Source organism: Condylostylus longicornis, unplaced genomic scaffold (assembly GCF_029603195.1).
Source record: "Condylostylus longicornis isolate FDR11 unplaced genomic scaffold, ASM2960319v2 ptg000031l, whole genome shotgun sequence".
Classification (NCBI taxonomy): Eukaryota; Metazoa; Arthropoda; class Insecta; order Diptera; family Dolichopodidae; genus Condylostylus; species Condylostylus longicornis.
Window position 1 is genome coordinate 2,677,418 of NW_026578000.1, and position 22,150 is coordinate 2,699,567.

The 22,150-nt window shown below is 26.9% G+C and overlaps 4 protein-coding genes across 4 annotated transcripts; all 4 read right to left on the reverse strand.

Annotated features, from left to right (window-relative positions):
- Positions 1 to 6,301: 6,301 nt before the first annotated feature.
- Positions 6,302 to 8,746, reverse strand: LOC129608330 (uncharacterized). Its single transcript, XM_055519788.1, has 4 exons — positions 8,442 to 8,746; positions 8,139 to 8,368; positions 6,899 to 7,072; positions 6,302 to 6,585 (listed from the first exon to the last, which is right to left on the reverse strand). The coding sequence occupies exons 1-4, from the start codon at positions 8,655 to 8,657 to the stop codon at positions 6,357 to 6,359; spliced, it is 849 nt and encodes a 282-aa protein (XP_055375763.1). The 5' UTR covers positions 8,658 to 8,746; the 3' UTR covers positions 6,302 to 6,356.
- Positions 8,747 to 13,454: 4,708 nt separating this feature from the next.
- Positions 13,455 to 14,070, reverse strand: LOC129608382 (uncharacterized). The gene is made up of 3 exons (XM_055519865.1): positions 14,060 to 14,070; positions 13,773 to 13,949; positions 13,455 to 13,707 (listed from the first exon to the last, which is right to left on the reverse strand). Exons 1-3 carry the CDS (start codon positions 14,068 to 14,070, stop codon positions 13,455 to 13,457), a joined length of 441 nt encoding a protein of 146 aa, XP_055375840.1.
- A 211-nt stretch (positions 14,071 to 14,281) lies between these two features.
- On the reverse strand, positions 14,282 to 15,178 carry LOC129608331 (uncharacterized). The gene is made up of 2 exons (XM_055519789.1): positions 14,793 to 15,178; positions 14,282 to 14,726 (listed from the first exon to the last, which is right to left on the reverse strand). The coding sequence occupies exons 1-2, from the start codon at positions 14,870 to 14,872 to the stop codon at positions 14,468 to 14,470; spliced, it is 339 nt and encodes a 112-aa protein (XP_055375764.1). The 5' UTR covers positions 14,873 to 15,178; the 3' UTR covers positions 14,282 to 14,467.
- A 104-nt stretch (positions 15,179 to 15,282) lies between these two features.
- Positions 15,283 to 20,789, reverse strand: LOC129608383 (uncharacterized). Its single transcript, XM_055519866.1, has 8 exons — positions 19,599 to 20,789; positions 19,295 to 19,524; positions 19,040 to 19,216; positions 18,741 to 18,877; positions 17,881 to 18,113; positions 16,451 to 16,680; positions 16,190 to 16,366; positions 15,283 to 16,109 (listed from the first exon to the last, which is right to left on the reverse strand). Exons 1-8 carry the CDS (start codon positions 19,809 to 19,811, stop codon positions 15,851 to 15,853), a joined length of 1,656 nt encoding a protein of 551 aa, XP_055375841.1. The 5' UTR covers positions 19,812 to 20,789; the 3' UTR covers positions 15,283 to 15,850.
- Between the last annotated feature and the right edge of the window lie 1,361 nt (positions 20,790 to 22,150).

Genomic DNA, 22,150 nt, shown 5'->3' on the forward strand with positions numbered 1-22,150 from the left:
AATAAGAGTACTGAGAGAAATTCCTTGTGTTATAAACCATTTTAACCTTTATTCGCACCGCGATACTTATTCAAATAGTTCGCCTCTTAAAAGTTTACAAATGAATATTGAAATACTTATTTGACACAAATATTTATTTAATTTTTTATTGAGAATTTTTGTAGAAAATTTTCGACACAACCTCGTTCGAATTAAAAAATTTTTTAATATAAAATTATTTTTACTTCAGTAATATTTTTTTGTAGAAAACTTAGGTAAGAAATCATTTAAAAAAAAAAAATAAGATCTAATTCAAAAAAAAACCGGTAGAGAAAAAGAATTATGTAATTGATTTATTGTGTTATTGGCACGCCATATATTATAAAATTATACTGAAAATCCTATGGTAATACATTAAGGTATTTACAAGGTTCAGGAGCTCAAAATTAATAATTTATTATTCGTTATAAAATCAATTATTTAATTTAAAGTGTGACATAAAATATTTTGTAAGTAGGTTGTGTTTGTATAATTGAAATGTTAAATGTCAATTATTTTAAGGTTCTTTCTGAGATGACACCTATACGGTTGACAATAAATTGTATTCGTTAATATAGTTAATTTACGTGTTAAACTGCACTTGTAGGAGAATAGAGAATTTATTTAAAAAATATTTCCAAATAAATTACTATTATCTCAAAGGTAATTAATCATATTGTAATATTACATACATTTAACCTTTGGTTGACCTTCAAACCGTTAAGAGTTTAAAGGACACGTAGAATTTAAAAATTTATATATAAAATTTGATATGAAGGTAAACTAATAAATTTTGAATAGAGGACAAATATCCCGAAAATTTTCTCTAAATTTCAAAAAACAATTTTGGGAACTAATTTTGGAAAGTGCAGCTTTAACGGTAATAAAGTTCTTTAAGTAAAATTCTTGAAATTTTTGAAAAATTTACTTCTGTGATTATGATTCGCTACAATTTACACGTACTTGAAACAAGTGTACAGAATATTTTAATTAATTTTACATAACTTTTACAACACAATGCCGGAGTTATACTAAAAACATATTCTTAATGATTTTTAAGCTTTACAAGCATTTTTATTTCCATTTTAAACACAACATCATATACAAAAAAAACGTGAAAAAACGTGAAATATTTTTTATTCTTTAATCGTCATTTCCCTGGAAAATTTCCGTTTATATTTTTATAAATATACCTTTAGGCGCCATTTTTCTTTAAATTTATAGAAAAAGTTCTAAAATTCCATTTTCTCGATATGAAAAAATATCGCTATGACGAGAAAAAATATTGACCAAATTTCTATATAATCGAATTTTTAAGAAAAATCTAGTCGGAATTCAGAAAATTGCAAGTCTGTCTGGTGAAAAAAAAATTTATTATGCCTCTGATTAAACAATAAGAAACTCTAATTTTTAATGAAAGAACATGGATACTAAGTATATTTGGAATAAAATAAATTTTCCTGATAGCCGCTTGTAATCCGAAATATTATACTCATGCAGTTCAGTATTACAAAACTAACAAGATCAATTCTATATAGCTATTCTCATTCTACTGCTTTTAGATTTGTAAAAGCTATAAACCAATCGGGATAAACCATTTTTAGTTTTAGTTGCCAAATTATTTTCTTGTAAGTTTTCTTATTGCAGAAGAACATTTTCTTTTTTTTAAGTTATGTACCACAATTCGAATTTAGTGGTGCTATTATAAGAAAAAAATATTGTGTGGGTATCTATATAATAACGTAAAAAATATTTAAGTATGTGTGTAAGAAAATTTTCAAAATTATTGCAGTGTTGTGTTGAAAATCCCATATAATATTATTCTTCTATCTTTCAATAAAATTCTATAATTTTTCAATTACATTAGTATAACATACATATATTTCATATACATATGAGTATTATTGTGTCAGTATATAAAATTCATTTTTTTTCTGAATACCAGCATTTATAGAATGAATTTATATGTAATATATTTTAAGGATATGGGTCATTTTTTTACTAGTAATCTTACACTTCTACTTTAGTTTAAACTTACTTTTCTTTATATATACATACATACATGCACATTTAGGTACATTGAACAATTGTACATTTTGCTTATGTTGAATTTCTTTGTACATTGTACATTGAATTTGCTATTGCATTAAAATTGAATTAAATAAAGAATGTTGTAAAATCAAGTTCGTTTTATACAAAAATAAAAGGAAGGGGGGTTGCCGAATGTGTACTTATAAAAATCATCGAAAGTTCGAATCGCGAATAAATTTTTAAGTTTGTAAATTTATTTAACACTACTAATTGTAATTGTATTATTGACAAGATCTTTTCGCTGGGCTATGGTAAATTTTTTTAAAATTTCATTTAAACTACATTTATCTATAAACCATTATGAAGTTTGTCTCCAACAATAATTCTTCTATTGTCCAAGTTTCGCTTACATAAAAGTGACTGATGTGGATTTTGGAAAGTTTAAGGTGGCATATATGGAACGTGCTATATTGAGGAAAATAAATTCATTCGCGCAGTACGTTTTTGTAGTTTGCTGCAAAAAGCATTTCGATTTTGTTGATAGAACTGCAAAACATCTTATGTCAAATCGACAGCATAAAATTTTATTCTGCTTTCATATTCATAACATCAATTAGTAGAGATAAAATCACAGGTTTTGATGTCAGTGCTGTTTTATTAGTTCTATTGCAGTGCAGTTTTAACTAATAAGATCTTTCACAGTCAGAATAGTAAACGTAAATTAATGGTTGATGTAGTAGTAATTTACAATCAAAGTGTGCTAAAATCAATAAATAGTATTTTTAAATCAAATGTGGTAAATCAACTGCGCCACCTTTGAATAATATTAAACACATTATTATTATTATAATATTAGTGAGAAATTGACTTAAAAATATTTACGGGAATCTTATATATAACATGTATACAATATTGTCAAATTGAACCTATAATAATCAACTACACATAATGAATAAAAATTTGTTGATTGTGCATATTACTATAATATTATCATCAAGTGGATTCAAAGTGCAAAAGAAATTCTCAAATGTGCAATATGTCTGAACGTATATTCAATCAATAATTGTTGGTACAATAATAGCGTCCAAATATAAGTACTTGCCTAAATTTTTAGCTTTTGAAAAATTATAAAACGTTTATATATAATGTACATTCAAACCTGTTCAAATATATAAGGTGCATTTTAGCAAATTTTATTTTCAACAATTTTTAGTGTTCAATTGGGAATTCATAGCTGATATTCCATTGCTTTCCATACTTACATACGTATATTAAAAGTATTTTCCTTTGAACAATGCTAATACACAGTTATATTGGAAAGGTGAAATTTATTCAACTATAAAATTATAATTATAGAAACGGTATAGTAAAACTATACGATAATAACAAAATCGTAAATTTTCGATTCATTTCAGTTTTTCATTGATTTTCTATCTCTATATAATACTCGTATATATGTAATATGTACATACATAGTTTTACTTATTTGAATTACTTCATGTGTATATGTATATACGAGTCTATAAAAGTATTAAAAAAAGTTTTTCAAAGTTAGAAAAAGTTTTGTTTTTAATAATGGTATACAATTTCTTTTAATATTTTGTTTGTTCATATGTTTGTGTTTATATAAAAATTTTAATTTTAAAGAAAAGTGTTTAGCAAGTGTTTCGAGCTCTCTGTGTAAGGTACTATGTTGTAGATTTGAAAGGGAATTGAATGGCGGAATTATAGGATTTTGTTCACTTAGAGATATTCCCAAGCCGCCTGCATAAACTGGGGAACCTGATTTTAAGCAGGTTCCGAGCCTGTCGTCCCAGATGGCTCTTCTTGGGTTCGACCGCCTTCTTTCTGATTCATTTCTCAATTTTCAATGAATAGTATGTGGTTTTATTCCACAGAAGGGTTCCGGGTCGAGGAGGGGTGTACAAGCTCCAGCGCATTAACTGCCTCATTTCCTTCTAAGCCTACATGGCCTAGCATCCAGTACAGATTAACCCGATTTCGCTCTTAGGATACCAAAAACGAATTCAGCGCTCCGATGGCAGTTCGGCTATTCGACATAATCATTATCTCCTGTATCCGACACATCTTTTCTATGCTGAACTGGACGAACGATTCAATATTCTGCATCTTAGACTAAAACATGCTGATTCAATATCGTGCCTAGAGAAAATTTTTGTTTAATAAATTTCTTCGTTTTCTAGATTAATAAAATTTTTTCTTGCAATTGAAATTTACATTATATGCTACATATTATTATGTTAAAAATCTATTTCTATCGGAATGTATAAATTAGCTGTTTAGCTCTTAAGCTGTTTCAGTCTTGAATTTTAAATGTATCAAATTTTGAATATAAAATATGAAATCGAGTGGATTCGATTTAGGAATTAAATTTGGTACAGAATAAAGAAAATTTTGGAGTTTTTTCGTGCGCCTATTCTGCAAAATTCTTGTATTGGAGTATAAAATCGTCCTTTATTTGCAAAAATTATATTTAGTATTTTATATATGGGATGAAATATAATTGATAATCATAAAAACTTTAACGATTGTAAGTTGAAACACTTTAAAAAGTGTCGACCTTACTTTAAAATTTCTCCTTTCCTTGGAATCTTTTTGCTTTAAAAAAAATTAACCCTTCTTATTGTAATAGACGTTGTGAAAATTGTAAATTTTTACCATTCAACATGGTTGCTGAAAAAAAAAGAAAAGTATTAAAATTAGTAAATTTTGCACAATGTAAAAGTAGTTTATCTTTGAGTTTAATTAAATATTCTTGAATTTTATGAATCTACAAGTTTTGAATTTTAAATGAGAATTTCTGTTTTTGGGAGAAAGTAAAAATGTTTTTTTTTTTTTTATCGAAAATTTAAAAAAAAAAATTATTTTTTTTAATCTATAAGGACGGTGCTTCTATTGAATTTATTGTTATATTTTATGCTGTTTTTTATTTTGGAAAGATAACATTTTTAAGATTTTCATACACACACACACAAAAAAATGTAATTATTTAGTTTAACTGTACATGTAAATGCAATTAGTCTACCATATACTTTAAATAAACTGCATAAATTTTGCATATTGTGCCATAGTGTTAAATACTGTACATTAAGAAGGGGAGTATTTGAGAGTGTCTATAACATATATAAAGAGAGAAATAATGAAATTATTGATATTGTGTTAAGTGCATTATCTAGATGGTTCTTGTTTATGTGAACTAGTGAAATTATAATTTTTAGTATTATTTTCAACATATGGTTTTACTATTCTACGGACTAACACGTTAATATTACCTGGTTATATGTAATTTTTCTACGTGACGCTTTTAACTGGTCAATCACATTTTAGTAGTGTCAAGAATTTTATTTCTTATGTGACGTCGGTCGGGAGTATCGAAAATCAATCCACTTTCACCATCAATTATTTATGTCGAAATTGAAAAACAATATGGACGAGTTATGTCTCGTGGCCTGAGTATGTATGTGGTATGTTGAAGAAGTTTCATAATGTGGATAAGGAGAAATTAGAAAATATCTGATGTTTTAATAAATTATATATAGTAACATCGAACAAAATGGAAGCACAAAATTGAAGAGAATGGAGTTTTGTCTTTCTTGGATCGTGAAAAGAAAATTGGACGAAATTGGATTCAGTATGAATAGTTATAACAACTACACGCGGATGCATTCGAATGATTCAATGAAACAGAAAAAGGTAGCTTTTAACTCAATGATCCACATGGTGCTGGAATGTAGAAAGAGCAATAATGCTCGATGGAAAAAGAGGACTTGAAGTTAGAAGAAAACTTCTTACTGGTCATGGCAGCCATGCAGTCCAGAGTATTGGAGGAATAAGCAACAATATGGGTTTGATCTTTGACTTATGATTTTCGTTCAGGGAATTTGATAATTTACCAGTTTAAAAGTAACATATTCGTACATATGAAACCGGTAGTAAATACCGACTAAGAAGCTTGTTAATTTCGATCATGGATAAATTGAAAATATGAGATGTAGCTCATAATAGAGCAAATCCAAATAAAAGTACATTTAAGGGAAGAGGTTTTGAAACACATTTACGAAACGGATTACAGCATTCCAGGAGAACATAAGTCAATAAACTTTTTGAGTATTTCTTGTGCCTTCTTTATATATCTTCGGCCATATTAGTCTGGAACATATCTTTAAATTTATACTATTCTAAAATAATTGGAATAAAAAATTAAAATATTGTAATTATTTTTGAACTTATACAAAATTTATTAAATACGCTCAGTAGTACAAAAACATTTTTTTTAATGAAAAATTTTATTCAACTTTTGGTACCAAATAAATATAACGCATCATACCGAATTGTTCAAACCCAACTTTTTCAAATAATTTTTTCGATGATATATTTGGAATATCCACTGAAGCTGCAGAATCAAAATTATTTTCGGCTGAAAGTTTTGCTAATGCTTTTACTACTAATGATCCTAATCCTTTTCTCTTATGTGTATCAACCACTTGTAGTGTTCCCAATAGACCATATTCTACTCTAAAAAATACAAAAAATTATACAAAACAAAAAAAACAAATTTAAAATTATTGTAGAATAATTCACGAATCATGAATACTCGTATTGATTCCGCTACACTAACTCTATTCCTATTGTATTTATAGGGGCGCATAGAGGTTTTTTATAAAATTTTTACATTTTAAAATGAATTTATTATAAAATTTATTGTATATTTATTATTCCATTTATATTGTGATTTTGGGGGTTTTAAAATACATGTTTTAGTCTAACGTTGCCAGTGAATACAAAATTTTTTATATGCATTTATGTATATAAATATTTTAATATTTACCTAAGGCACCATGCAACAAGACAATCATTTTCATCAAAAACTCCCAAATTCAAATTTCTTTGAATTAATTTTTTCAAATATTCTTCTGAGCCAGAATGTTTATATTTCCATAAATTATTAATAAAATTTGCATGTTCTTCTGATAACGTTTTAATTTTATATCCACTTGGAGGTCTAATTTTTAAAAAAAAAGAAAAAGAGTTATTTTTATTGTTTTGAATTTAAAAAATTTTAAGTATAAAATATAAGCGACATAAATTCTATATTGTAACACATATATGCCTGTATTTATTGCTGATATAATCTAAATAAAAATGTATAAAAAACTTTTTTCATGATTTTATCCCAGCGACAATTTTTCCCATCGATTTTTACCAACCTCTTTGCATACGTCAGACGGGAGGTCATACGATGACACTAAATTTCGGATATCGAGTTTCCAGTGAGAACGCACTTCGTAAAGCGTAAATAAAAGTATTTTTAGAAAGATATCTCGGTCCGTCGACCTATAGGTGTGCTTCTCTGTCAGTCTGTGTATGTACGCGTATATCTCAAGTTCGTTTGAACCGATTTTGACCCAATTTTATATATGAGTTTTTGCAGGCCGTTTTAACATTTTTGCGCATATAAGAAGAAACAATCAACCAACTTCGCTGAAATTTTAGTATGGGACAGATTTAACATTTTTTACTATATCTACGAAACTAAGTGATGAAATTTTTTAAAATTTAATAATTTGGCTCGGCTTGTTATCGTAACTAATTGGCGAACTATTCAAGGAATTGAATGACAAATAACAAAACTTTATTAAAGGCCAAATTTATATTTTTCTAGGTATATTAACTAAAAGCTTACTAGCTTTCTTAAAATTGGAAAGAATGGTTTAAAATTAAAACTTTCACTAAACTAAACAATTTACATTGCGATCAGTCATGTCCTGGCCATATCAGATTTTTTCACTGTCATTGTGGCGCTTACACAATAAAGTGCAATTAATATACGATTGTTAATTTAATTTTATTTACTTTTCTTTATTAATATTGTTGTTATTTTTAATTTTCTGTAACAATCATATAGTTTCACTTATCTTAAATTCAAAGTTTATTAGAGTGTTCTATTTATTTTTTCTCTATTCTATTCAATGAGCGTATAAGAAAATTATTATTTTAGAGTTGCAGAACAAAATTATATGATTTGTGTATGTATGAATTAATATAGAAAATAAAAAAAAAATAATTACCTGATATCAAAATTTAAAGCTATCTCTTTATTTAAATGATAAAGATAAGCTGCATTACCGTCACCAATGATAAGATTATATTTATTTACAAATTTTATAACATCACATTCAATTTCACCCGGTGTTATAATTAAATAGAAATTTTCTATAGATAATAATAGTTGTAGTAAATCACTTAAATTTTTAAAATTTTCATTTAAAGTATTAAACATCACATGATTGCTCTTATCCTAACAAAAAGAAACAAAACAAAAAATTTTTAAAAATTCATCAATATTAAATTTAACATAGTACAAAACATACAATAATCGCATGGGTACCATCACTCCAATCACCATTCAATGAATAAAATTGAAATTCCTCTGCTTCTTCTTCTATTTCAGGATTATTTTTCCAATCAATATAATTTTTAATTGTATAAAATGTTAATAAATGTTTTGGCCAATCAATTTTATACATATTCATTAAATTTGGCCAATATTCAATTGGTATCGGAATAATTTTATTATTACAGTTCATTTTTCTTATGTGTAGTAAATATCTTATTGTTATATAATAATTTTTGTTGAGTATTATTTTAAAATGTAATTCCTATTGTAGATGACAGCTCTTTAGGAATTTTACTAAAGTTTCTTATTTACAAAATGTTATATTAAGTTATATTGCTAATTAAAAATGAAATAAATGCATTCAAATGTAACAAAATTTGATGAGAGAGAGAAAATAATATTATGAATGATCGTATAAAAGCTAATGCGTTTTTCTTACGAGCTATTTTGAGAATTATGTGAGAAAGAGAAATTTGTAATGTAAATGAATGTACTCTTTATTTTATCTCTGAAGAGATTTTGTATTACGCGTTGAAATTTATAAGTTGAATTTGATTTTTGTATTAAGAGCTTTTATAATAATAAAGCTCGTATTACAACTGATCAGTGTTGCCATTTAATATAAGGTGTGAAATTTATTGTAACTTACATATAAAGTGTACGCATTTGTCTTTTCTTTTTTATATAATTTTAATTAATTGAAATATTATTTCTACCAATTATAATTTTAGCTTTAGAACAACAACTTTTCACTTTAAAAATGTCTGAATTAATTTATACGCAAAATAAATAAAAGTTAATTTTTTAACTAAAACTTATATAACGCAATATATTGAAAAATCTAGTTGTATACAAAATAGATTTAAAACAAAACTTGTCCTTGATTTAAAAAAAATTTTTTTTTCATTTTGTATACGAAAATAAAGTTTATCTCTTTTTGATGCAAGTAGGTCAAAACTATTGATACAAAATATGGAAAAAAATTTTAATAAGCTAAAAAACATAATATGTGTAAATATGTGCATAGTGTACGAGTATACCCTGAGAATATGAGGAAAAAAAAAGTTTTCAATTTTTTTTTTTGTTGCATAAATCCCATTTTCCGTTTGGTTTTTCTACATTTTTCCCTACAAAATACCATAAAGTTTCCTTGTTTTTTATTGTTTAATCTACATAAATATGTTCTGCATTGCAGTGTATGTATATGTGTGGTACATCTAATTAACATCATTATGATTTTAATTTCATATTCACTTTTCTATTACTAATTAAAATTGATTGTATGTGTTTTATTTGAAAATTGATTTGAAAGTGAAAATTTTTCAATTTTTTTTTTTTGTTGTTTTTTTTCAGTGTACGTATAACTTTTTGTAAAATTAACTTTTATTGGTATATGGATTTTAATTTTTAATGTTTGGCAGAATATTTATATGTGTGTGTGTACACCATATACTTATATATATAAGGGTTTTGTTTAAACCATAATTATGTAATGGGTTTTGTTTGAAATTTTAGTATGCGTTAGAATAAGAAAAGTAAAAAAGAATTTTTACCTTTTCAATTTTATTGAAAGGAAATTGAACAAAATTTTCTTTTTATTTCAATAATTTAAAAAAAAAATTAAAATTAATATTATAGAAAAGGATAATATAAAAGAAAAGGTTATCAATCCAAAATAGGTACCGAAAAGAAACCTTTATAAATTTTATGAGGCGCAACACAAATTTTCTCTAAAAAACATGCTAAATGTATAAACATTAGGAGAGCTAGTTTATGGAGAGGCCACATAGCGCTGATTCAAGCCACATAGATTAGGTGGCTCGGCTCCCCGAAAGATACACCTAGGCCGCCAAGGCCCGTTGTGATGCCGCCGGATTCTCCTCTTCTCCCTCATAGCTCGAGTTCCTCAGAAGCCGGCCAAGATCCCTAGCATTTACATTCGCTTGGTCCGTAGCCCGCCCAAAAAAGTGGGACCCAAGAAACCTCCGCCTGGAGTTCGCCAGCGCCGGACACGAGCACAGCAGATGGGTCACCGTTTCCTCCTCCTCCTCGTCACAGCAGCTCCTACAGCGATCGTTTGCGGGGCGGCCCATCCTCCTGGCGTGATTGCCAATCAGACAGTGTCCAGTTTAAACCCCTATCACTGCACCAATTTCCAACCGTCGGAGAGATATCAGATCCCTTGTGCGACACAAGTATAGCTTTGGCTACAACTTCCTTGCTGCGTTACACGTAGTTCCATTCGCCCATCTGAGATTGGTACGTTCCAGCGCTGCACTGTGTAGCAGCAACCTGTGAGTGCTTAGAGGCATGCCCAGGTTCTCTTTTTCAGGTAGAATTCCGTGGGTCGTTCCATGTCTCTCAAGCTCATCCGCCTTGCAATTCCCCGAGATCCCACTGTGTCCGGGAACCTAAACCCAAGTTTAACTCGAACTGCCCGCCATCTCGTTAAGAGACGACCTGCAATATAGGAACGTTCCGGACGTAGTTGTCTGACTCCAGCGCCCTTATAGCGGCTTGACTGTCCGTGAAGATGCTAACATTGCCCACGAACACCACATGCTCGCCAAGCAGATGCAAGAGAATCTCGAGAGAATGTGTAGGGGTGGAGCGCAGAGCTCCACCAACACAAACCATTGCCATTCTCAGAACCCTGCTGATTAATCCCAGGTTTAAGGAAGTACGGGCCACCACACCAGAACCGCGGTGTACAACCAGTAAACCATGCTTGGTTTCAGGCCCCAACTCTTCCCGATGGCCCTATTGCACGAGTAAGGCTCAACAGTTGCTTTCTTTACTCTCTCCATGATGTTAGGTCTCCAGTTCAGCTTTGAATCCAGAACCAGCCCCAGGAATCTAGCCTCCCTGCTTAAGGATAGGCAGATTCCGCCAAGTTTCGGAGGAGTTACGTCCGGAATCTTATATCTCCTACTGAAAATGACTAGCTTCGTCTTTTGAGGGTTAATAGATAGCCCACAGCCGGTCGCCCAGTTCGAAACTAGGCTAAGAAACTTCTGTATCAGCCCATTTAGTGCGTGGAGGTGTTTCCCAGCGACCACCTTACAGCCTTTCCCCTCCAGGAGTACCAGTAACCGATTGATTACCGGGTTCCAGAGAAGAGGAAAAGCACACCCCCCTGAGGGGTACAACTTCCAACAGAGCACTCAATGCATGACCCGCCAAAGCTGGCTCTGATGAATCTGCCTGACAAAATATTCCCTATCAGGGCAGTCAGGGAGCTTGCGTGATCGACCGCGACCCGACATTGTTGAAAGTGCCTTCAATGTCTATGAAGGTAGCCAGTGTGTATTCCCCGCAGTTAAGGCACCTTTCAATGTAGTGTATCAAGGAGTGTAGATGTTATTAACGATTTTTTTTTTCGAAATTTAATATTTAAGTAATGTTTCTTAGTGAACTTTCATGGGAATCAGATCAAAGAATGTGAATGATAGTGAATGTGTGAGAGTTTGAGTGATACGCTAAAATGAACTAAGCATTAGAGAGGACATTTTTATGTGGTGTAAATTTTTCGTCTAAGAAATAACAATAAATCAAAACTCATTCCAGTTCTGTTCATATTAAGTTTTTCTAATTTCAAAAAAATGTGTGTTCATTTCTGACTTTAAGTATATTTCGTAGCCTTTCTCCTGGATATAGTCCTAAATGTAAATTTTATTATAAATGAAATTTTTTTGAAGTTTAAAATTTTACTCTATTTCACTTCTTATAATTTATTAAAGAGTAATATTTTTTCTCTCTATAAAAAATATATGAAATTTCATTGCTCTTCATGTTTTTCTTATTAAATTTTTCCTCCTTGCATTTGCATTATAGTATATTAGCACTTGAGTTCTTCTTTAGCAATTTACATTTAAAGATATTAAATTAAAAATATATTCGAACCATGATCTGCTTCTTTTTTATTATGATTATAATGTGCAGTATAAAAGAGCATTGAGTTTGCATAATTTTTAAATAACCATTTATTTAAATTTTCCATCTATTATATTAAATATAGATGCTGATTATAATTTTCATTCATTCTATCATTTAAATTTTTATAGTTTTAAAATGTTATCAAAAATTATTCAAAATAATATTCTTTTCACACTTGTGACCTTTAATTTGTCTAGTCTAAAATATTATGGAATTAAAAAATTATTGAAATTATTATTAAGCACTTTACATAAATTTTATAGTTTATATTATATACATAGCTAGTTTTAAGAAAATTAGCAATAAAAATTATAAGTTTGAATATTCAAATATTACATTCGCACGGGTACGAGATCACAGAAACTCCTGCACTGATCATTTACAGGGCCCTCTATTCTACTGGCATATTCGCCAATAAAATCATTCCCGTTACGACCCGTATCACAATTCAAATAAATTAAAAAAAAAAATTTTAGGTATGCTTAATAACATGGGCGAAGAAAAACCCAGTAAACATATATTTGACTTTCGGGTATAAAATTCATAGAATCGAGTTTGCGATGTACAATTAATCACCAATATCATTCCAAGTTTAATAAATTATAATTGAGGTGAAAGCTAAAATAAAATAAAGTGATTAGGAAGATTTAATTTTTTTTATAATTAATATTTGGAAATTCACTTAATAAGGTCATTGTGTCACACGTTTCTTCTATAATAAGAGATAACATTTATTTTTAATATTTTGAATTCGACGCTGATCAAAAACATATACTTAAGCTTTTATTTTAGACCATTATTTCTGAGCGTGATAAACGGCAAGACAAATTTGTAGTACCCTTTAAACTCACGTTCGTGTGGTAATAAAAATACGTAATTACTCAAAACTTTTATAAATTTTTTAGTAAAAAAAGGACTATCCTGAAATAACCTAAAATATAAAAAATAAAGAAGAAAACGACCTTTACATCAATTATTTTAATTAGTTAAAAAAAATTTACAGAAGATAAATTACTAATAATTACAGATTCTATAGGATTCCCATACAACATTAAATATCTTCTGGCCATTTATAATTAGAATCACTTGCAGTTGTATCAACCCAGTAATTTTTTCCAACTTCTTCGAAACCCAATTTTTTAAACATATTTCTAGAGGGCGTATTTTTAATAACAACAGGTGCTGTTGTATCTTCATTCATATCAGCAAGACTTTTAGACATTTTTCTTACCAATAAACTACCAAATCCTTGTCGTTTGTATCCTTCTTTTATATGTAGAATTCCCAATGAACCTATAAGTAGTCTGTTTTGATAGTATTTTAAAATTCGATTTAGAATGACATAACGGTATTTTTTTTATATTTTTACCTTAAACACCAGCCAATTAACTCTCCGGTATCTTCTTTATAAACTCCCATGCTAAGATTATAATAAATTAAACGTTTTATAAAATTTATTGAACCTGGATGACGATGTGGCCATATTTCATTAATAGTTTTCGCATCTTCTTGTCTCAATTGTCTTAGTACAGTACCGGGAGGAGGTCTTAAAAGTATAAAATTTTTTTTTGTCAATTTTGGTTAAAAAAAAAATAAAGCGAAAACATACGAAACATCAAAATTTTTTGCAACATCCTTTTTAATATATTGCCAGACAGTAGTTCCATCTTCTAAGTTTAGTGGCCATTCATTCATGCTAAACAAGTTTTTCACAACTGGTAAGAGTCTCTCAACAAAACCAAATAGAATGAATTTCTTGGTTTTATCTAATAAATTCAAAGCAGTTAATAAACGTTCCATATTATCGGGTAGAGTATAAAATAAAACATGAATTCGGTCCTGGAAATAGGTTGTTATTTGTTTTTTAAAACAATCAGAATAAAAATTAAGGCAAAAGTATAAGACTAAAAGTATTTTTGTAGAACGTCTATCTCTCAATTTTTGTTATGTTATAGTTAATTTTTATTAAAATCCGAGTAATTTTTTCTAACTAATAATGAAAACACCGAAATAATTATTAATTATTCAAAATTTTATTTATTCATGAATTTCTTTATAAAATATTTATTCATCACCAGAATCTTTCCAAACATGTTCTGGATCGGAAGGTATTGTACGATTCCAATAAATAATATCAGTTTTTTCAAATCCTAGTTTTTTGAACATATTGTCAGATGCAATATTATTTACAACAACAGCTGCAAAAGATTCCATTCCACAATTCATAAATATTTTTGACATCGACTTTACCAATAAAGCTCCTAAACCTTGACGCAAATATTGCTCTTTAACTTGAAGTGATCCTAACGATCCTACAACTTGACTAGAAATATTTTAAAGATTTTCAATGTAAATAAAATATATTATTTAGCTTAAATCAAATGTATACCAGAGACACCAAGCCATTAGTTCTCCAGTATCCTTTCTATATGCTCCAATACTTGGATTGTATCGGATGAGTCGTTTCATTGTGTTCAACGAACCGGGACAATGATGTGGCCAAAATTCATTGACAATTTTTGCATCACTTTCTTCCAATTGTTTCAATATAATATTTTCTGGTATTCTGGAAATTTATTTCGGATTATGTGGGAAATGATCATAAATTTTTTAAGTAAATTTTTTGTTAATCGTATACATACTTAATTTCAAATTTTGAAACTTTTTCATTTTCGCAATGATACCAAATCGCTTTACATTCATTTTCATTAAATTCCCAATTATTAATTTCAAAATATTTTCGTACAGCTGGCAATACGCGTTCTACATAGCCATATAAATTAAATGATATTGATTTATCTAGTAGATTTAAAGATCTTGTAAGACGATCTAGATTTTTATTTAAAGTACAAAATGTAACATTATATCTGTCCTAATTTTTGAAGAAAGAAATTAGTAGACGGGTTATAAAAATGCAATTATTTTTTGTTATTTTATTAACATCAAATATTTTATAAAAATATTAGGTAAGTTGAAGTTCATGGTTGAGAAGATGATAAAGATAACGTATTCGAGATGATTCTCATATATACACGAAATGAAGGGTATTAAAAAGAAATGGTTTAGCCAATTTTTGAATTTCAATTTTTGTTTTCCAGTTTTAGATTTCTATATACTATGACTATTTGAAAAACGTTAGACCCTCTTTTTAATATAATACTTATTTTATAAAATACACTGTTTATTTGCATTAATTTTGGAAATATATACATGAACCATATAAAGGTGCTACTTAATGTTTACTTATGAATGAATTTGTTCCACATATTGTTTACTAACACAAAAACAGTATTTTTTTACATGCTTTTTCATAGATGAATTATACTAAATTCTTTGAATGTAAAATTGGAGCCAATTAAAATTTTAAATTTCTTTGTTGTTTTTTAAATAAAAACAAATATTATATAACGAATTTGTTGTAACGTATATTTCTACACAAATTATATATTATTCGCAATCTTTATCTTCCCAAACATTATTTGGATTAAGAGGCTCAGTCCAATTACAATAAATCATATCAACTTTTTGTAAGTCAAGGCTTTCAAACATTTTTTTTGATGCAACATTTTCTTCAACAACAGGAGCTACTATTTCCATTCCGAGATTCATTAAAATATTTGACATTGCTTTTGCTAGAAGTATACCTAAACCTTGACGTTTATATTCATCTTTAACTTGAAGTGATCCTGGTGAGCCCAAAGTTAAACTAGAAATTTTTTCATTTACAATTTAAAAAAAAAAAAACTTTTTATATCATATTTTGTACTATATTATTTTTCAACGTACCGAAGACACCAAGCTATTAATTCATCATTATCTTTTCGGAATATTCCTAAACTTTCATTATATCTTATAAGTCGTTTAATGGCATTCAAAGAACCAGGATGACGATGAGGCCAAACATTATTAACGATTATAGCATCGTTTTCTTGTAAAGGTTTTAGAATTAAATGATCTGGTATTCTGTAATATTTTATGATAGTGTTAATTTTCATGTTAGGATTTGCTTTTGATAATTACGAGAATATTACATATTTTGGGACTTACTTTATTTCAAACTCTAATTTATTATTGTTTTTTTTACGGTACCAAATTGTATTACAAACATGCTTGTCATAGATCCAATTATTTATTTCGTAATATTTCTTAGCAGCCGGTGCAACACGCTCAACATAGCCATATAAATAATATGGTATTGATTTATCTAAGAGATTGAGTGCTGTTGTAAGACGATTTAAATTTTTGTTAAGAGTACAAAACGGTACAATATACCTGTCCTAATGTAAGTATAGAAAATTTACAAATTTAAAATATTTCAAATAGTTGATATACAATTTAGCCTATTTTTAAGCCCCAACGTTTTATTAATATTTTTATGATTTTTTTTATGTATTAAGAGCAAATTGTTGATTAGAACATTCGATAAGAAGATTAGTATAAATATGAAGCAATTATTGCACTAAAATTTGTTATCGATATTATAGAAAAAGTTAGTAAATTCAGTTCTAAATTATGAAAATTGTAATTTTATTGTCTTCGTGAAACAATAATGCAAATATTAATCATAAAACTAGGGTTAATAACTATTTAAGCACTATTTGTATATGACTTTCCATTGTATCAAAAGCAATCCCTTGTAATAGAAATCCTAAGGAGAGAGGCATACTTAATGCTATGAAATTTTATTCTTTCTTGAAATGAATTCGCTATAGTAATTATGAATCCTTTTATAAATTTTTTTTTTTTATTTAATAAAATTTTTTTTCATACTTAATTATTAAGTAAGGAGTTCAAATATTTACACATCATTCTTTAATTGTTCTGTGCATAATTGATTTTACACTACACAATTTATTTTAAACATTTATTAAGCATTTTAATGATTTCTAAAACTAATTATAACATTAAATCCACTAGAATAAATTTACAAACTTCACGATTTCACACAAAATTTCTTCGTTCAACATTAATGTAATTAACATCACAACAGAATGAGAAAAATGAGTAATTTTTCATTTTGCCATATGAGAATGAGATCAGTGTATTTTTGTATTTATGTATTTATTCAAGATGGAAGGTGAGAGTATACATTTATTGATGAATACACTCAAAATTGAGTATAAATAATATAATAATTGCGAGTTAAATACTTCGAATGCTTATTGTGAATGATTAAAGACTTACTGAATTGCATTATTATATTATTTTTTAATAAAAATTATCTTTAAAATTAAATATTATCTTTAAGATTTAAATTTATAAAAATTTTATTATAATTTAAAAATGAACTGATTAATTTATATTACTCGATTAAATAATAGTTTTTGTATAAATTTTAAAATTTAGTTTAAAAAAAATTTTTTTTTTTTAGCTATACATAATTACAAAATATTTAATTTTAATAATTAATTTCATTTACTTAATAATCTATTTCATTTACTTAATAATCTATTACAAATTAATTTGTTATTTCTTACCACAATTACAAATGTTCCGTCACTCCAATCTCCATTTAAAGAATAAACTTTAATATACTTAACATTTGGATCTTTTTGAAACCAATTAATATAATTTTGAATAATGTTAAATGCAATATGATGTTTAGGCCATTCAATTTTATATAGGTCTCGTAATATAGGCCAATCATTTTGTTCTATTTCAACAAGTTGATCTAAAGATGATGACATCGCAAAAAATTTTATTTTATTTTTTAATAAATTCTAAGGGAAAAAAAATATAAACGACCCACACTAGATCAAGTTTGAGCGAATACTAAAAGAAAACATTGAAAATAAAAGAAGTAGAAGAAGAGAATTTAATTGAAATATGAGTGTGAAACAAAAAATTGAGTAAATAGTGTTGAAGTATTTTTGTAATTATATTTACTGTCACTTTAATATGATGTTTTGTTTATATTTTTATAATAAAAATAATAAAAATTAATACTAGATAAGAGGAGAAAATTAAACTAAAGTTGCTTCATTCTTGTTTAATTTTGAATTATATTTTTATTGACATAAATTTATGTAGTTATTGTATTTGATTTCAACTTAAACGCAGAGAATCTAAAATAAAGTGAAAGAATATACTTTGTGGAATATAAGCTGCAATATTTTGATTATAACTCTTTGTACTTTGATAAAAAATTTGATTTGAAGTGGGGACTTGTAAAATAATAAAATTAATAATATGATAATTTCCACAATATATGAGTACAGATAATAATTGAAATAAATTAATATCAATTGTAATAATGAATTTCTAGTTTAATAATCATCATTTTCATTCCATTCATAATTTGGATTGTTAGCTTCCGTAAATAGAACATAAGCATTACCAAATTCTTTAAAACCTAATTTTTGAAACATATTTCTTGATGCTGTATTAGTTGCTACAACAGGTGCTGTAACATCTTCTTCATTGTTATAATAAAATTTTGACATTGCTTTAACCATTAAAGAACCATAACCTTGTCTTTTAAATTCATCTTAAACATGTAGAACTCCTAATGATCCTAAATATGTTCTGAAAGAAAAAATAAAATATTTATATATATATATATATTTTTCAATTATAAAAATTATTAATTATTTAAATAATTTAATTAACAATTATAATTTTTTTCATAAAAATCACCTTAGACACCAAGCAATTAATTCTCCAGAATTTTCATTAAAAGTTCCTAAACTATAATTGTATTTGATTTGTCGTTTTATGAAATTTTCAGATCCCGGATGACTATAAGGCCAAAGTTCATTTATTATACCAGAATTTTCTTCTGATAATGATTTCAAAATAATTCCTTTTGGAGGTCTATAAGAATTATCAATTAATATTTACTATAAATATAATTTTGTTATATAAATAATTTGAAGTATCAAAATTTATTACTTAATATCAAAATTCTCTATACATTTCCTATCCAAAATATGCCAAACCGTTCTATTCTCTTCCGGATTAAATTTCCAATTATTGATTTTAAAAAATTGTTCTATTGCTGGTAGTATTCTTTCAGTTATTCCAAATATATAATAATATCTTGATTTATCCAATAGATTTAATATCGTTATTAAGTTATTTAAATTATCGTTTAATGTATTTGCTAGTACAAGGTATCGATCCTGAAAATTTTTAGTAAATTTTTTTATAATAATAAATTCAATATTTGTATACACAATATTATATATATGCTTACCAAAATTAAAAATGTTCCATCTTGTGACCAATTATCATTTAAAGAAAATATTTCTAAATTTTTAATTTTGGAATCTTTTTCAAACCATTTTATATAATTTTGAATTGAATTATAAACAATATGATGTTTGAGCCAGTCTATTTTATATAAATCTCTTAATTGTTCCCATTCACAATGTGGAATTTTTGTAAGTGTATTATTTTTAAATGCCATTTGGTCAATTCAATTGATTTTAATTAAATAAATTAATATAATAATTTTATTTATTGTTTCTCTTTACTCTTTCGAATGTTGAAGTGTACTAAATCTTAATTTATGAATTTATATTTAAAAACCTGATTTGTTGTGTTTTTGTTTGATTTTTGTTTTTGCAAAACAAAATTTCTCCTGACCGGATTAATTATAATTTGAGAATTGAGACGGAGAGATTGTGTTATTGTAGTAAAAAAACTTTTTTTCTCTCTCTCTTTTTCTCTTTTTCTAAATTTTAATTTAATATTTGTTCTGTATTATTTTAAGAATTATCTCATATCTGTAAATTTAAAAAAGAAATAAAGAAACATTCACAGTGTATGTAGTTGTCGCATACTGGCCAAGATATAAAATTAAATGACCAAGACATTTTTAAGAGAAAAACTCATTGAAAAAAATTCTCAAATATAATAATATTTGAATATCCAAAAAATTTTTAAAAAAAGTGCTTATTAATTTCACTCTTTCCGTTCCTCCGTTATCATGTTTACAAAACTTCTACACCCTTTAGGATAGAAAACTGAAATTTCATATGTACATAAATTTTTACTAGAAGAAGAAGATTTTTACCTATCCCCTCCAATATCTCCCTTGACTTCCTATGAAAGCCTCATTTCCCTATGAGAGCTTCCCGCCTATAAACGTTGTAGTCTCGCAAAACCCTAATAATGCTACTTTTTAAACTATTGTATAGCAAAACCATAAGCATTTTTTAAATTTTGCAAAAGCAGAATAGTGGCTGGTCTGTTCTACCACGGCATACCGTAATTGAGCTTTAGAAAAACAAAATGGCCAGTAAAATTTTTCGAATTTTTATAATTTAAAAAAATTTAATCAGCATTATGTTGACGTTTCTTTCAATTTTTTTTTCTCATCCTGAATGTATGCAATTCTTGAAATGTTTTTGTATAAAGATAAACTTAATTTTAATAATCTGCTAACTAAATTGTAGATTGTTTTTAAAAGTAGTATTTTCACTTAATGAAGGGAAAAGTGGTACGTTATATAAACCATTGGTTTGATTCAATTTTATTTAGATGTTTATTTAATTTATAACATACGTTGTTGAAATATATGTACATAAATATTCCGTAAATAGAGGTGGAAGTACAAGTAAAATATTATTATAAAAGATTAATTTAAAATTATTATTTCAATTATTTAACAGAAATAGAAAGTTCATCTGATTCAAATTTCGTACCTTGCGCTAAATTTTAAATTTATTTGAAAAATCGTAATACTTTCATTAATATTAATATAAGTTGGTGTATTTGTATTATTCGTTTTAAAAAAATTCAATATGAAAGACATCTACTGTTATATTTACGTTCCTTCTTTCTACAAGTACAAATATAGGAAATTTGCTGGAAATGATGAGCTCATTTCATACTAACCCGGTCCGTTACCAAGTTTTAATTTTGTAAGGATGTTATAAACTAAGACTCAAATTCATTTGATTTTTATATTTTGTTTAGAGTAATGTATTAAGAGTAAATTTTTTTCATTGTCATGTCAATTGGTTTTGATTTCTATATCAATGAAATTGGTTTTAGTTTCAAGGATTACAGACAATAATTTGACTAGAGGCTTTCTATTACAAGTGTTATTTACTTGTACAAACATAATATATTTTTGCCTATATTTAAAGTATCATGTAATGTATGTATACATGTAATGTATATTTATAAATTTTTATTATGTATGAATACATATACATAGTAATATATTGAATGTCTGGGAAAAATAAAATAAAAAAAAAATTCATTTTGAATTTTTCTTTTATTGTCAGAGAAAAAAATCCCATTTTGCTTTTTTGTTATCACAATTGTTTTTGTAAAAATAAAACAAAGGTTTTTTTTTTGAAATTTCAATTAAATCCAATTGTATTGATATTCAATGGAAATATACATATCTACATATATGTGAGCACATATCGAAATAAAGGGAAAATAAAAATTTTCTTTCTTATTGATAATATTTTGTATGTATGCATACTCGTATTTGAATTGTGAAGATGTCTTTAAAATAAATCTGAGTCAATAGGAGAAAAGTTCGATATCCTTTAAGGATATTTATTTTTGTTTCTTTTTTTAATTTTGACTTGACTTCATAAATGAAAACTTTCATTTCATAAATATTTATCGAAAAATATTTACAAAGGCCAAATATTATAAGTTTTGTATATTAAATTTAATGCGAATTTGTTTTATTTATAAAAGTTTATTTTGTTTAATCCGAGACGTCTCTTTTTTTTTTGATTTATAATTAATGAATTAAAATATTTGTTTGTATATTCGATT